Source organism: Molossus molossus, unplaced genomic scaffold (assembly GCF_014108415.1).
Source record: "Molossus molossus isolate mMolMol1 unplaced genomic scaffold, mMolMol1.p scaffold_m16_p_12, whole genome shotgun sequence".
Classification (NCBI taxonomy): domain Eukaryota; kingdom Metazoa; phylum Chordata; class Mammalia; order Chiroptera; family Molossidae; genus Molossus; species Molossus molossus.
In genome coordinates this window covers 100395554-100411967 of record NW_023425347.1, presented here as the reverse complement: position 1 = coordinate 100411967, position 16414 = coordinate 100395554, and the positions used below count along the sequence as shown (strand labels likewise).

The window sequence follows — 16414 nt, the reverse complement described above, 5'->3', positions numbered from 1 at the left end:
GGTTGGGTTGTGCAGGTGGCAGCCACTCAATGTGTCCCTTTCATGTCGATGTTTCTCTCTTCCTCTCTCTCCCTCTCGTTCTATCTAAATAAAAAAATGGAAAAATGTCCTCAGGTGAGGATTAAAGAAAGAAAGAAAGAAACATTCATTTGAGGAAGGTAAAATATGGAAGGAATTTAACCAGGGAAAGTTTTTATAGGAGTTAAGCTGCTGATGCTAAATGTGTGTAACATTTCTGTAATGTGGAAAGAGATGGCAAATAATGGAAATAAATTTCTCCAAATATATTACATGAACACTTAGCAACTTACCCAAATTAATCAGTTAATCTCTCTGTTTTCACTTTTCTTCTTCTACTTGACTTCACTACCCTGCCAATCTGACCCCACTCTCTTAGCCAGCCTCCCCCTTCCCCCAACACTGCTCAGCATGAACCCTCCGTTGCCACCTGGCTGGTCTGTTTACCCTGCCCCCCCCTCTGAATTGACCTCCTTGATCTCTTAGCCGGACTCGAACCTCACCTCATTCATGAAGCCTTCCCCCTCACTCCCACGCCCAGATTGGATTTGTGGCTCTTTTCGGGGCAGGGTGGTTCCTAAACTGTACCATCCTGACTGCCCCACCATAATGAAACCTTGGAGGTGGAGTTTCGTCAATCCTGTTGACAAAAAGGTTATCTGTGTGGTGTTACTCCTGGGATGGAGTGAGAAGAACCTAATGAGTTCCTCAGAGCCTAAGACGAACCCGCCTCTGAACCTCCTTGGTGCGTTCATCGGTCTTGTCTGTCCGTCATTTAGGCGCAGGCTCCCGCAGCTGTCCCATCAGGTCAGGTCAAGGTCCCCGGTGGACATAGGTTTTCAGTTCAGTGGTCTGGAAGTGACCCCTGGAAGCCCTGGCCAGGTCTGACACCTACATTGTCTCTCCAGGTATCCTGCGACTGGCCAGCAGCTCGCTCCCTGGGAATGTGTGTAAATGACAGCTGTCTGCTTTAAAGTAACACAGTAGGGTGAGCACTGGTGTTTGTTTGTTTTTGTCCCAGCTCTGCCACTAACCAAATGAGAAATCTCCGGTGAATTGCCTTGCACCTCTGAATCTCAGCCCCTGCCCCGTTTTCTAACCCTATCAGGAGTGGTTTGGTGGTCAACATCAGCAGTTTAGAAAATCAAAGTGCACTGCACGTAGTAAAGGGAGGTGTCGATTTGGGAAGTTTTTGTCTCAAATATATGTGTCTGTGAGGGTGTGTGCAGGGCTCTGTTTCTCTCCGCGGGCCACAGTCAAAGACGGGCGAAAGCCCGCAGACCAGACAGTCCCCAAGCTCTCTTCAAATCTCCGTGTTCGGGCTGATTCTCTCCCATGGGATGTGTCTGTTGTTATGACCGTCGATTTGGTGGTAACCTAAGGCCTGACTGAGCTAAGCTACTTCCACACATATGTAATTCAGCAGTAGATGGTCCCCAGCTGGCCGGGGCTCAGTGTACCTTGTCCTGCTTTCCCGGTTCCTTCGGGTGATGAAATTGTTTCAGATAAGCACAGCGCTTATTTTCGCCATAACTGATCCTGTGTCTTATAGAGAGATTCTAATGTTATTTGTGTACCATTACTAAGGTATACTTGATGCTACTGAATCTTTTTTCGTTTGGAAGTGGACGCAGAACTTTCCCAATATTTATTTAGCAAGAAGATCCCCGTTTCTGTTAGTAGGTTTACCTTCGACCTCTCCTTTAGCTGTGAAAGATCTCAGACTCAGACTGACCGAGGTGAACGCGGGGATTTATTGACTCTGATGGAGTCCAGCTTTGGTGTTGTCTTCAGGTACTGCTGGTTCTAGGTGCTTAAGGGCTGCCATTAGGACCTGCCATTCCCTCTGATGGCTCTCCTCTCCTCTCTGCTGATTTTATTCTCAGGCAAGGTTTCCGAAGTGGCAGCAGGATGGCCCACTCAAATCGCCAGGCCTACGTTTTGCCATTTTTAGCAAATATTTCTGGGAAAACAGCACTTCTTTCCGGCAGTGCCAGGAGCTGTTCTGTTCTGGTTAGCCCAGCCCGACTCCAGCGTCCAGTCACTTGAATAAGGGGAGGCAGTGCCCTGGTTAGCAAGGCCTGGCCCGGGGCCAGGCATTGAGGTCGGCACCACCTGAACAGAGCGCAGGGCAGGAGGAGCTCCCAAAGGACAGACAGGGGCCGTGGCCGGGAAGGAGAGGGATGCCAGCCAGGCGTCCTGCGCAGGAACCAATGGTTTCTCATCCTCACGCCGGCGGTCCTGTTCCTAAAGAAGGCGCCATTCATTCCGGAACCCAGAGGCTCCCGGTGAGACGTACTCCATCATTTTACCCTTGTGGCCCCACTTTAAACGAGGGGCCACCAGAACCATCCCCTTCCAGGGGGTGCCGGCGAGCAAGTTCTAGGACCGTTTTAAAAAAATATGATTCATGTCGTTAATAGTACACACTGTGGTTTGGATTCATCAGCAAATGTATTTAAATATCCACTTGTCTTTTCTAGGCAAGAAACCATTCATTCCACTCGAGCCAGAATCAATGCCCCTGGCATTTTTGTGTGTGCATGAAAAATGTTTTATCTAATGTAAAAAGTAGGAGGTGCCCAGCCTCAAACTGATGATGTTCTAAAAGCTGCTGAGTCTGTTGCTCCCAGATGACCAGTGTGACAAATAGCAAGTAGGATGCCAGGCTAGCCTGAGAACAGAAACCTTTCTGAACCCCTAATAGATACTCTGTATTTATAGGAGAAAAATCATCACAGTAATGTGTATATGTACACATCACCTATATACCAAAACCATTGTGCAGAACACGTAATCTCCATAATATGTAAGTATGTACTATACGCTTGTGTTACAACAAAGGAAATAATGCACTTCTCATTTGCACGTTAAATGATGTTGCGTGAACAAAAATTAGTGTATAAAAGGGAAGGACAAAGAGAGGGAGGGAGAGAGCAAGAGAAAGAAACATCGATATGACAGAGAGAGAGACATCAATCGGTTGCCTCCCATACGCCCCAACCAAGGCCGGGGATTGAACCTGCAACCCAGGTACATGCCCTTAACCAGAAATTGAACCCATGACCCTCTGTCCAAGGGCCGACCCTCTAACCGCTGAGCCACACCACCCAGGGTCATCCTAAGTATTTTTATCAGCCACCTGAAACAGACGTACCTGGATCCAGGGTTGTTACCTGTGAAGTGAAGGAGGAAAATAACCAGGTTGAAGGGGAATGAATGGGGGCCGGGAAGGGAAATAAGAAAGGCGAGGATTTGTGATGGAGGACTCCCAGGGTTGGCACCCGCTGCCGTTTGACTTGGTTATTAATCTTTTGTTCCATTGTCTACCTGCTCCCTAAACCCTTAGACCAACCGCACTCCAAGTGGGATAAAGCCCAATTCAGGGACTTCCTTGAGGAGAGCAAGACAGGACAACCCCACAACTGTATGGAATCAAGTGGAGCCCCACGCAGTGAAAAACACTGCACGTTTTTAGCTTTGCCCCTAACCCACGGGGTGTTTGAACGCTGGCCTCAATAATGCAGCCACTCGGGCCTCAGTGATCTGGAATTTGCACGAAGATCGCCGAGGTCCAGGGGTGCAAGGCTGGGGGAGATGCCCTGTGCCAGTGGCTGCCTCCCGCACTCAGCGGGTGGAAGTGGGCGGCGTGCAGGCATGGGCGCGGCACGTGCGTTCTGGGGGGGGGGGGCGGCCAGGACACGAAATTCCAGTCCCCCCACCAGGCATCATGACACTACCCAAAAGGAGCCAGACGGATAGAACTTTCTAAAACTCGGTAGGTTCCCTTGGAGCAATATTTTATTCCTGAACAAAATGTTTAAAGAGGTATAGCTTAGATTTTTTTTTTTTCATGTTTATTCTAAAATAAATAAATAAAAATAATTTTTTTAAGTTTATTCTCTATCACTTGTCAGAAAGACCTATAGTAAGTTGCAAGATAGTATTCTTAAATCATTTTCTCTATGAAGACCTACTCTATAATGTGGCTAGTATTTTTTTTTTTTAATATTGCATTTCAGCCTATTAGTTCGGAAAGGACTTCACCTATATTTATTCCAGAATTTTACAAAATCTTACAGCATTGTGAACACATATTATTGTAGTGAATAAACTCTGAGTCCTGGAAGCCTCTCTATGTAGAACCCAGCGTTTTATTTTTATTTTTATGTTTGTGTGTGTGTGTGTGTGGTTTTATTTCTTTATTAGTTTATTTTTATTGCTGACACTATTACAGATATCCTCATCTCCCCCCCTTGCCCACCTCCACCCAGCCCCCACCCTTCTCCCTCTGACCATCACCATACTGTTGTCTGTGTCCACGGGTTATAAGCCTACAGCACCCAGTATTCCCAGGTGGTCTCCCATCCAGGGACCTACCAGGCCGGACCCTGCTTAGCTTCTGAATCTGATGAGATCAGGTACGTTCAGGGTGGTATGACTGTATCCAGCATTTTAAAAAAACTACATATTTTTTAAACATCTTGGACTTGAACTCTCCCACGAGCTTGCAAGACGGTTGGGCAGGTCTGTGCAGGTGGCGCCCCCACAGTCAGCTCAGAGCGCTGCACAGCCCGCCGCAGGCCTCTGGGGACCCTTCCAAGCAGATTCCTGGACACTCGGTTTTCAGCCAGATGTTGAAAACCACCAGGAACTCAGGGCAAATAACCTCTATTATAATTTAATAACCCAGAATTAGCTAGAATGGGCCAATGTGTTTTTCTCCCCCCCACCCTTTTATTTTTTTACGTCTTTCCCCATGTTCCATGTAACAATCCTACCAGCAGAGTTTTCTTTTTTCTTGAGTTTTCCCATGCCTCCACCCTAACCTTGACAGAGAACACTTCTAAGGTGAAAACTGCCAGATGAAGGCGTCACGTACCAGTCTCAGTCAGATGCTTCGTTTGATCTCAGACGCTCAGGCCCTGGTCCGCTTGCCAGAACTGGGTAAGAGGTGGCGAAGCGAGGGGTCTTCTTTGATAACTCGGCTAAGAAAAGCGCATCGTAGAAATGACCCCGGAAACAAAAGTTTTGTGCTGCATCATATCCCTGACCTTGCCCCTGCTGACATTCCCATTTCCTACTGGGAACAGTGCAGTTAAGTCACTGACTCAGTACGTACGTATGGAGGGCCGACTGTGTGCTGGGCCTTCTGCTGGGGCTCGGGAGTGTGGCCAGGAACAGAATGAACACAGTCGCTGGCCTCATAGAGCTGTGGGGTGTCCCTTTACGTTTGTGTTAGACTGAGGTTCTTGAAATAAAGGTTTGTGTCTTATTTGGTGGGTGCCCCACCTGGAGCTGTCGTAGTCATTGTCACATCCCTGAGCCATGGCACAGGGGCAGTAGTGTTCTAGCAGTGGGTGCCCCGTAGACCTTTGCAGACCAGCCTGTCTATCCCCGATTCTCCATGGCTCTTCCCGAGATTTTTTATTTATTTTACTTTTTTCTTTATTGATTTTTAGAGAGAGAAAGAGAGAGAGATAGAAACATCCATGAGAGAGAACACGGGTTGGCCGCCTCCTGCATGCCCCCCACTGGGGATCGGCCCACAACCTGGGCATGTGCCCTGACCGGGAATCGAACCGGCAACCTCTGAGCCACACTGGCAGGGCATTCCCCAGGGATTTTAAGTGGGGTTTGGTTTGGTTTGGTTTCTGTCACAGCTGGGCTCCACAGATCAACCTGCCGGTGGTTAATTCATGCCTTCCCGCCTCCTGCCGATTCCTGTGCGTTTTGTACTTTCAGTTCTTCAGGGTCAGGACTTTCATTTTCCACTTCTCTTTATGCATCTAAATGTCATTTCTCTGTCACATCGTCGCATCCGGGTTAGATTGTGGTTCGTCTCCAAGGCCCGTTCCAGCACTTTTCAAGACCTCGTTCATCTTAGTGGGAATGGGCTTTCCTGCAGCCTCGGCCCTCTCTGCTACCCCTCGAGAATGTCTCAGTCCCCCGTCGTAACATCTCTTACTCTCTCCGACTGCTGCTGCCGTGTAGACTCGGCGTCAGGGTCCCCAGCGTCCTTTGCTTGCACCGGTCACTGGCTGCATTTTACCACCACTTATCCCCAGGGTTGGCTGCTTCATTGGCCGTGCCGTTGGCCCCTGCTGTCTGGGGTGATCGTCTGTGCTCAGTGCCGTGTCCTGGTCCAGCTGAGCCCCTTGAGTACACTTCAGTGTCCTTGCAGGACCGCCGTGCAGTTTCACCCTCGTCCACTCCGAGCGCGAGCACCGGAAGATTGCCCAGGAGGCACAGTCGCCGATCTGTAACGTGGGGTCTCCTGACGGCTGCGAGCTGCTTGAGCAGCGTACCGAGTTCTCCTGGCGCGTCTGAGACCCTGCGCGTGTGAACGGCACCGCGCGGACCAGGAGAAGACGAACCCAAGTCACTGCAGATGAAGCAAGTCTAAAGGGGAACGGCTCCTCTCCATGTCTGGGGCCTGGGCGCATCGGGTTGAGGAGGTTTTGAGAAGTAGACTGTGGCCATCTTCCCTAAGGCTAAATTTAGCCATTGCTTTGGAAAACCAGAGTGGTACAGCCTGTGCCTTATCTCCGTCCAGCCCTGACCCTTCGCCCTGCACTTGGACGTCCTAAATGGCTTGCCGGGCAGGAGCGGCCTAATGCACTCCAGGGGCCCCGTTTATTCTGGGAAGGAATTAGGTGACTTCATTTTCCCCGTCTTTCCGAGCTTCCTAAAAAATGCAGGAGACTTCCTAAGCAGCAATTACAGTTCTCTACAGAAATAGTTCAGGCCGTTCCTCCTTGGGCCCCAGCAGCCCTTCCCGCAGCGCGGCCAAGCGCTGTAAATGGAAAGGGAGATGGCCTCTCCCTCCCGGTCCAAATAGCAACAGGAGGGCACATGTGCACTTGAGCCGCAAATAACGCGTTTTAAAATAGCAGATGGTATTTGATGATCGCTCCTTCATTCATTCACCTGCCAAGGCGAAACTTTCTCTTCTTCTCTGGCAGCTGGGCCCGAGGTGGCCCAGCTCAGGCGACGGTCACAGCAAGGTTCTGGCGTTTGCAGATCCTGCCCCCGCGCCCGTTCTCAGGCCCTGCGGGCCACGCACTCTCTCTGAGACTTCTAAAAAACCTGTCTTTTGTCTAAAACCACGCAAGCATCGTGTTTCTGCAGCAGCCCAACCTGACTGGCTTGTTAGGAATTCTGTAGCTAATTATAGGTGCTCTTCATTGAGGTGTGCCGCCAGGGTGTGTGTTCCAAATAGTTCATTTCAGGGAAAAGCGTGGGGGCCCGTGAAAGGCAGGGGTCCGGATTCGGGGTGCAAAGCTCAGCGGGGAAAGGGGACGCTGCTGTGACATTCGGGGCTGTGTCTGTGAAGAAGTCGGGCGTCCCTGGGCTTTTTGGCCCGTCTTGCTCCGACACTTGGTGGTTACGTAATCCCTTACCTGAGCCCCAAGGAAGTGGCAGCCAGCCAGGTAAACCGGAGAGCTTCTGCCGTGCTTCCCAGAGTTGGGGTGACCCCCCCCATCAACAAATTGGCTTCCAGAAGAAGCTTGACTTAGCAAATAATACTTCTTTTCATTCACTGAGCTCCCACTCTGTAGCGGGTGCTGGGGAAACAAGACAGAGTCTTGTTTATAGAAGGAGTACACGTGGGAAAACAACAAGATATCCATTCCCCAAGAAGTACCGGGTGCCCTGGAGAGAGCCTGCCTCCGGAGTCCTGCCTGTGCAGACCCCCACCCTGGTACCTAAAGCCAGGTCACCTTGGGTGAGGACACAGCGTCTGCAGTCTCCTCGCCCGCACAGTGAAGAGGAGAATCTTTCTTTCGGAGTTTGTTGGGGATTAGAAAGAGCGTACAGGATACCTGGCCTGCTGTAGACGCGCATAGCAGCTGCTAATCAGAAGACGGCGTGAGTTAGTGCCACTCTGAAGGGGGGATCCTCCAGGTGGACACGGGGAAAGGTTACTACCAAAGGGCCAAAGCTGCGTAAAAGTGCTGGTGGATTTGGAGAACAGCGAGTGAAAAGAACCCCCCCAGAAAGGAGCCGGAGACAGTTGGTAAAAAGCATCCCATACTCCACCAAAGAGTTTAAATTTTATTTTGTAGGTCAAAGGGGAGGGGTTTACATGTTCTTAAACTAGATTATTTGATAGATTATCAGAAACTGCCATGTTGCGTTGCTCAATACAGCCGTGGGAATTGATGAGGTGCCAAGATTTAAGTGGGTTGCGTGCAGCCCAGAGGAGCAGTGGGTGCAGCTGAGAGCTGGGGACCTGGCTGGGGCTGGTTCCCGATGGAGACGTTTTCCCAGGACAGGGCCCGGGACTTGGGTTCCTCCGCCTTCACAGCAGCAGATCCCACTTTCTACGCTTGTGCCTCGTTCTCTGTGTGAGACGGATGCACCCAGTACTTCAGCAAGAACCGAAAGCCTGGCTCTGCCAGGCGGGGCCCAGCGCCAGGGGAGCGGGGTGTGCGCGGGCCCTCGGGCGCCCGCGTGCTCGTGGAAGCGTGCTTTCGGGCCGCTGTCCGTGTGGCCTTGTTCTCGCGAGGCAGAGCTCCGTGCCTCACTCGCTGCCCTGGGGACGTGGAGCTTCGGATCCCTCCAGGCTGACTCACCGTTGGCCTTGTTTGAAACATCACGGGTGAGAAGTGGGCCAGATTGATCGGCCCCCTAGATTACTACTTGTTTTCTCTCTCTGCTCTCCCCACCTCCCTACACAGTAACTTAAGACTCCAGGCTCATTCAGGCTGTAGCAATGATCTGTTGGCCAAAAATGAGGGCAGGGCTATCTTCACTAATCTTCAGGGTACCCCTCCCAGGCCTGCTACACAGCCGGTGCTCCGCAGGTATCCGTGCATGGAGAAAGGAGTCTCTGCATGTACTTTGTTTCACTCTAATGCAATCAGAAAAAAAACATTTCTTTTTCTAAGACATCATATTCCCTTTATCCCCTAATCACACACACGTATATATCCAGCTAAGGTGAGATATACATGTGTATATATAGCTCTGAATTTGCCAAGTTGTTTTACAGTCATGTGTTAATGGTCATAATGAGGCCGTCAAACCAAAGCAAGCGTGAAGTTCTTCATTTGACTTGCGGGAAGGGAGGCGTTGGAGACCATCTCTGTGTGTGTGTGCGTGAGCCTGGGGACAGGCAGCCGTGACTGGCCCCGCTCCGAGGAGAGGACACATGACCACAGCCTCTGCTTCCTGTCGGCCAGCACTGCAGCCAGCACTGGGGACGCCAGCTCATTCATTTCCATTCGAGATGGTTTCTTATATTACTTATCACTCCCTTCCCCCTCTGGCGTTGAGAGGCTCAGAGATGCCGTAATGCATGATATAATTTTGTTAAGAGGCAAATAATTGCTTGAGTATCTTCATGAAGTGCGTCTCAAAGGAGCTTAATAGCCTCAGAGAGCTCCCTGCAGAGCTCGCTGGGGGAACGGCCCGAACACAAGCCCGGGAACGGAAGCCAGTAACGTCAGTCCGTGGCAGACGGGGAGTCGCGGTGACCGCTGGGGTGCTTTGACGCGCCATGCCGTGGGCAGGGCCTGGCTCCGTGATGTCAGGGAGGGTTTGTCTGTCTCTGCAGTGTCCACCCTGGGCAGGGGGAGGGGCGAGGATGACATGCCAGGGCACTGCAGCACAGCCAGAACAAAGCCACCTCGGACAGGGAGCAGTGGCCACCAGCAGGCCCGCAGTGCTCCCTCAGGGCTGATCACAGGGATGGTCACAGCTGGGCAGCCCTCCCTGTGCCCTTCCGCCCCTTTGCGTGGCAAGGAATGCTAGTCTTGGCCACCAGCTCCAAACCGGTGCAGACCGTGCTCTGGACCAAGCGACACGGATCCTGAGCACTCGTTTAACAGATGCAGGATCCGTGGGCTTGCAGAAGAGACAGTCAGATGGCGGCAGAGGCTTCACCCGTGTCAGTGGGACGCGGGAGTATACGCGTAGGTTCAGAGAGGGATGGCACCTGGCCGGCACAGTCAGGAGTCGGAGGGACAGTCACTACAAGTGCCACAAAGGATAACTGCCATGCTGCTAGGAACCGAAGTCTGACTGAGAGAACCTCTCGTCTTCAGCTAGCTCCGAACGCAGGAGTCGGGGTCTGCGAAGCTTCGTTTTCCTAGTGGAGGGGGCACGGAGGACGGACTCCACTGCCCCTCTGACATCATCACGTGTTTGCCGTTAGTGGTCACAGCGTGACATGGCTCATGTACCGTTCACCCCGTGCGTGTTCATCCAGGGTTACTTCCCACTGGTGACGGAGCCACGGAGACGCCAGGCAGCAGGGTCTTTGGTGTCTGTCTTTTCTGTCTGCATGTGCAAAATTGGAAGAGACCCTATCTTTCACTTTTAAAGGGGAAGAGCTTTTCTCTTCGTGTGGTTCCCGGAAATAGCTTATTAGAAATGATCACAATTCTTGCAAAGCCTCCCAGCCAGGCTGGTGTGGCGCAGTGCTTAGAGCGTGGGCCCAAGCACGGAGGGTCTCCACTTCCATTCCTGGTCGAGGGCACCTACCGGGTTGCACGTTTGAGCCCAGCCCCCATCGGGGCATGTGTGGGAGGCAACCACTGTGTCTCTCTCACATTGATGTTTGTCTCTTTCTCCTTCCTTTCCATTCTCTCTAAAACTCTATGGAAAAAATATCCTCAGGTGAGGATTAACAAAAGAAAAAAGAAAAGCAGTCGTCTTCCTCCTGCTTTTGTAGTTAAGAAAAGTGAAATCCATTGGACATTCAGTATTGGAAATTTTCCTGGGGAACAGGTCTATACTGTCTTTTTTTTTTTTTTTAATCCTCACCGGAGGATATTTTTCCATTTATCTTCAGATGGGAGAGAGAGAGAGGAGATAATCTGTTGATGGCCTCCCACTTTACCCTGACCAGGGCCGGGGATTGAACCGCAACCACGGTGCGTGCCCTTCACCAGAATTGAACCTGAGACTCTTTGGTCCTCAGGCCAACACTCCAGCCACTGAGCCAGACCGTCCAGGGCTGTCCTGTCTTTTGACTAGAAGGAAATGTCCCCAGGCTAAGGCTGAGCCTCGTGCCTCTTCCCTTCCGTAGCTGTTCTCCCTGCTGTTAACCTACAGCCGTGACACTGGGTCCTCGAGCCGGACGGGCCAGTTATGTCCTCAGCCTCGGTTTCCTCACCCGTAACGTGAGGGTGATAACGGCGCCGGACTCACACGGTCATCGAGACGCAGAAATGAGCTCATATCTGCAGATCGGTTGAAACGGTGACGCACGTAGGAAGTGTTCTGCAGGCGTCAGGTCTGTCCCTTGTTTTCTCACCTGTAGGATCAATAAGCCTCACTCACCCGCATTAGGATGTGTCGTCGGGATGGCAAGGAACACGGAAAATGTTTCTTTTCTGGGTTATTCCTTTCCGTGGTTCAGCTGCCTTTTGAACATTGTTCTGCCCACTAGCAAGCTGAGGGAGAAGCGCGTTGCACAGACATTGTCAGTTTCCGAGGACACTGAAGTCATCTGACGATGATGGTGGCCAGCTCGCTTTTCTCTAAGTAACCATGTTCCGTACATACATCAGTCCACTGAATTCTCACAAACGCCCTCTGACTGCCCGTGTTTAGGAGCCGAGGAAGCGGAGACCCCACGGTCTCCTTCGAAGCGCTGTAACGGGCGTGTGGCAGAGCAGGGCGCTCACCTGTGTGCTCTCTGGTCGGTGCCACCTGGCCACCCTCGCCTGCCTGGCCCCTCCCCGCTGCGGTCCAGCCATGCGGTTCCTGCCCCGTGAACGCCCTGCCGCGGGGCCTCGGCATCTCGGTCGCCTCACCCCAGCCATGGCGGCCTGGCTCTGTCCCATCCTGGTCAGACTCAGCGTCACCCTCTTGACTTACCCACCCTCCGCCCCGCCCACCGCCTCCTTGTCTCAGGAGCCTCCTGCATCACCTGGCGGGGCAGGAAGCGCCTTCTGTGTCCGGTTCACTGCTTGACCACCGGCCGGCACTGTTTAAAACCTGTTGAATGAGTGTCGTTGCTAATGATTTTAATAACGGTCTTTGCTCCTTTTTTTTTTTATTTTACATATTTGTGTAACCCGACTCTAATAGACGTGTATGTGTGAGTGACCACGCGTGTGTGCACGTGCATGAATGTGGAGAGATGTTCCAATCCCAGTAGTGGTACCTAATCACAGGCTGCTACAGCTCTGGCTCCAACAGTAATGCCCTGCTGTCTCCCTTACCTCGGGGTGCAGCGCCTGGTTGCTTCTCTCTGACGAGTCTGAGTCACGCGTGAGGGTCTCGGGTCTCGGGCACCGAATGCTGCAACTCCTGAGATAAACTGTAACAGCTCCAGGCTGGATCAGGAAATAAGATCATTTTTCCCAGGGTTTGGGGAAAACAGATACTACCTTAAAAATATGTGTCTGAATCCTTTCCCCCGTGACTGCTGTACTTCTGCTGGTGTGAGTCATGTTGTGTCCGTTTCATCTGCTTGCTCAGGGCCCCTCTTTCACGTTGCCACTGGGCTGACAGAGACGGGGCTCTGGGAACCGGGAAGCAGGACTGGACAAAAAGGGATTTTTCGGTCCGAGTAGCTGAGAACTTTGGGCCACGGTAGATGCCTGTAGATGCCCCGCTGGACAGACTCGGGCGGGACGAACCGGCCTGGACGGACCTTGGGGTTGGGCGATGGCCGGCTTCGGCCCTGCAGGCGTGCACAGGCCACGTGGGCGCTCTGCTTCGGGACAAACCCCGCTCTCCCTGTCCGCCTAGACAACCAGTTCAGGATGTCCATCCTGGAGCGTCTGGAGCAGATGGAGAGGAGGATGGCCGAGATGACGGGCTCCCAGCCACACAAGCAGGGCGGCGGCGGCGGCGGCGGAGGGGGCGCCGGCAGCGGCAACGGAGGAAGTCAAGCCCAGGTACCAGTCTGCGGACAGTCACCTTTGGCTGTGTGTGATGTGCTGCCTGTTGGTCAGACGGTCGGTCAGTCCCTTCTCTGGGGCTGGGGTCATTCCTGGACGAGGCGGAAGTCCGAGGGGGTGCTTCCCGGTCCCTCTGCCTCCGCGGGTGGAAATCTGCGCCCTGTGAAGAAGCCGCGGTGTGCGGGCCTCTCAGCTGCTCCCTCCCTGGTCTCAGACCGGCTGGGGCCTGGCGGCGGGGCGAGGGCCTGCGCTGGAAAAGCCGGCCAGAGGGTGACTCAGGTCTGCGGGGCGCACACTTTGGCCGGAAGCTGTTTTGTATTTTGTGGTCTGCCTCTGCCTTAGCTGTAAGTATAAAACGTCATTGAATTCATCACGTGAGCCTCGTATAAAGTCAAGAAGGTGGGTAGGAAAAGGACCCAGGGAAACTGTTTCTGTAGTTTTTCAGGAGAAAACGGCATTTTACTTCTGTCATCTTTCTCTTTTTTTTTTTTTTTATCCTCACCAGAGGACATTTTTTCCATTTTTTGTTCAGGTAGAGTGGGAGGGAGAGAGAGGAAGGGAGAGAGAGACAGAAACATCGATGTGAAGGGACACATCGAGTGGCTGCCACCCGCACAACCGACCAGGGCCGGGGACAAACTGCAACCGAGGTACGTGCCCTTAGCGGAACCGAACCCGGGTCTCTCAGGACCGCAGGCCGACGCTCTAACCGCTGAGCCAAACCGGCCAGGGCTGTCATCTTTCATATATGCCTTTCGCCAGTTCCACAGAGAACACAGCACACTGCTAAGTACAGGGACATCACCAAGTTTGGTTTGTTTTGCTAACCCTCACCTGAGGGTATTTTTCCAGTGGATCTTTTAGTGGGGGGGTGGAGGGGACATCGAGAGACACATTGATTGGTTGCCTCCAGCATGACCTCACATGGGGCTGGGGATCGAACTTGCAACCCAGGTTGACCAGCATTGACCCGAGACCCTTTGGTCTGAGGGCCGATGCTCTAACTGCTGAGCCAAAATAGCCAGGGCAGTATATTTTTAATAATCGATGAAAACAATGTATAGCATAGCACACCCAAAAAACTCACCTCCTTTTTCCCTGAATTTTCTTCTTCTTTCTCACCTGCCTTCAGAAATCAGTGGAAAAGGAAAGACTGGGCACACAGTAAGATGATATTAAGGCTAAAATATCATCTTTTTCACCTGATAGTACTAGGTTTTATAAAGGAAATAACCATTGTTTAATTTATCGCATGGCTAAAATAAGAGATTCCCATGAAATCATTGTCCTTTAACCAGCAAAGGCCACATAAAGGGAATGGAAAAAAGGATATAATATCCTTTTACAGTTCGGCAATTCAGCGACTGTTATAACCTGATCCCACATTAGCTGCTGTCGAACGTGCGTTCATCAATTTAGATGGCTCCAAAAGTAGCTGTGTCCACCTGACATGATAGAGATGTGGCTGTTTTTTGTTGAATGGAAAAACAAAACCAAAATTCCCTCTTTGTTCACTACCTGGCGTGTGTGCGCAGTGCCGCCTGGCTGCTGGGTCAAGGTCATCCTACTGCGGGCTGGGATCACCCCGCTGTGCTTTCCAAGATGTTCCACAGCCCGAGGGAGGGTGGCATCGTGGCCGTCATCTGCCCTTTTACTTCTGCAGGCGTTTTCAGTCCTAGATTCGCAAAAAACAACAGTGAGGAGCAACAACAATTCTATGGCAGTTGAACTTTATGGGTTTATTCTTGGAAAAAATACTGTACATAAAATAGCAGCAATAATAATTAGCCTAGACGTGCCATGTCTTTGGGAGGAGAGTTAAACAGAAAATTGCTGTTACAGAGACTCGGATGAGCCATCCAGGTTTGATTTTATTTTTCTTCCCTTATAACTGAATCAAGGGAAGAAAGCCATGTGGTTAAAATTACTGAGTTTCTTTCCTGTGTGCCTCTGTTATTATTAAAACACTTAACTGTTAAGGTCTTACCTAATGCTTTCCCCAGTATCCTTTTTCCTTTATATAAAGGGCTAATTATTATTAGATTTACTTTTTTTTTTAATTTAGATATAATAGACACAACATTATATTCATTTCAGGTGTACAACGTAGTGATTCGATATTTGTATAGGTCATGAAATGATCACCACACTAAGTCTCATTCACCCGACATTACACACAGTTACAAATGATTTTCCTCTGATGAGAACTTTTAAGATCTCTTAGCAACTCGCAAATACGCGATACAGTGGTAACTGGAGTCGCCCTGCTGTGCCTTACGTCCCAGGACTCACTTTGTAACCCAAGTTTGCACCTTTTGACTCCCTCCACTTACTGTGTTCACCCGCAGCCCCGCCTCTGGCAACCACCAGCCTCTTCTCTGTATCTGTCCATTCGGGTTTTTTGTTTTGTTCTGTTGATTCCACATACAAGTGAGATCATACGGTATGTATCTTCTCTGCTTATTTCACTTAGCATGACGTCCTCAAGCTCCATTCATGTTGTCGCAGTGTATCCTCAGATATTTTTAAGTGTTTCTTGAGGGGCAAGAGTCTCCAGCTGAGTGACGCCAGTGCCCCAGAGGAGCAGGGCCGGCCAGGCGCCGGAGGGGCAGTCAGGAAGGGGCCGCCTGCTCTCACTGCGGTTTGCTACCTGCAGTGTTGACTCCAGCTGGAGGCCGGGGCCACTTTTTCTTTTGGCAGTGCACACTTTCCCTGAGCTGGATCGGCGTGACGTCCATGACCAGGGCGTCCATGGTGACAGACCCGTGTCCTCCGAGTCGCGGGACCTTCCTTCCTCCATGACGCAGCCTCGTGCCATGCGCTGAACTGAGCTTGTCCCCATCTCCGTTTCACGACGTCTCTTGGTTTTCAGTCTTGGGTGCCCCGTTTTGAGCTGCCAATCATAAAGCTTCCTTTTCCCTCCGTCGCAAGGCTGACTTGCCGAAGGGCCTGGGTCCTCTGACCCCCACGTGTGCTTTTCCCACAGTGCGCTTCGGGCCCCGGGACGCTGGGGAGCTGCTTCGAGAGCCGAGTGGTGGTGGTGTGCGAGAAGATGATGAGCCGGGCCTGCTGGGCCAAGTCCAAGCATTTGATCCACTCAAAGACTTTCCGTGGGATGACCCTCTTGCACCTGGCGGCGGCCCAGGGCTACGCCACCCTGATCCAGACCCTCATCAAGTGGCGGTAAGCTGGGGCGCCCCCGGCGGTGGGCGTCCTCACCCATCCACCGTCTCCCTCGAGCCCTTCCCTAGTGGAGAGAAGTCTGGCCGCCCGGGGAACGCCCTAGCCTGTGAGCAAAGGGCTTCCTCTGAGGACGGTTTCCCAGGGAGCTTTATGAACGCACACCCAAGAAATACCAAGTGAGGTGCCAGCTGAATGTTGCACCTTTTATTTCCTGTGGGCACCTACCAAGATGGAGAGTCCAAACCACCCTGTGAAATCCCGAGTCTGTTTCTTCCCATCAGGGTTTTCAGGAGCTCAGTTTGGTTTCAGCTCGGCGGGGTGTGGAGCATGCGCGGTGTTTCCCGTTCACA

The 16414-nt window shown here is 51.8% G+C and overlaps 1 protein-coding gene and 1 pseudogene across 4 annotated transcripts in view; one reads left to right on the top strand and one right to left on the bottom strand.

Moving 5' to 3' along the window:
• The window catches only part of CAMTA1 (calmodulin binding transcription activator 1), a 797376-nt gene that overhangs the window by 754522 nt on the left and 26440 nt on the right, over window positions 1–16414 (top strand). For all 4 annotated transcript variants that reach the window (XM_036255211.1, XM_036255212.1, XM_036255210.1 and 1 more), the window contains 2 exons: window positions 12730–12878; window positions 15868–16064. In XM_036255211.1, coding sequence (XP_036111104.1) covers window positions 12730–12878; window positions 15868–16064 — 346 coding nt within the window. The remainder of the gene's footprint in view (window positions 1–12729; window positions 12879–15867; window positions 16065–16414) is intronic.
• LOC118627398 lies at window positions 4350–4467 on the bottom strand (annotated as a pseudogene).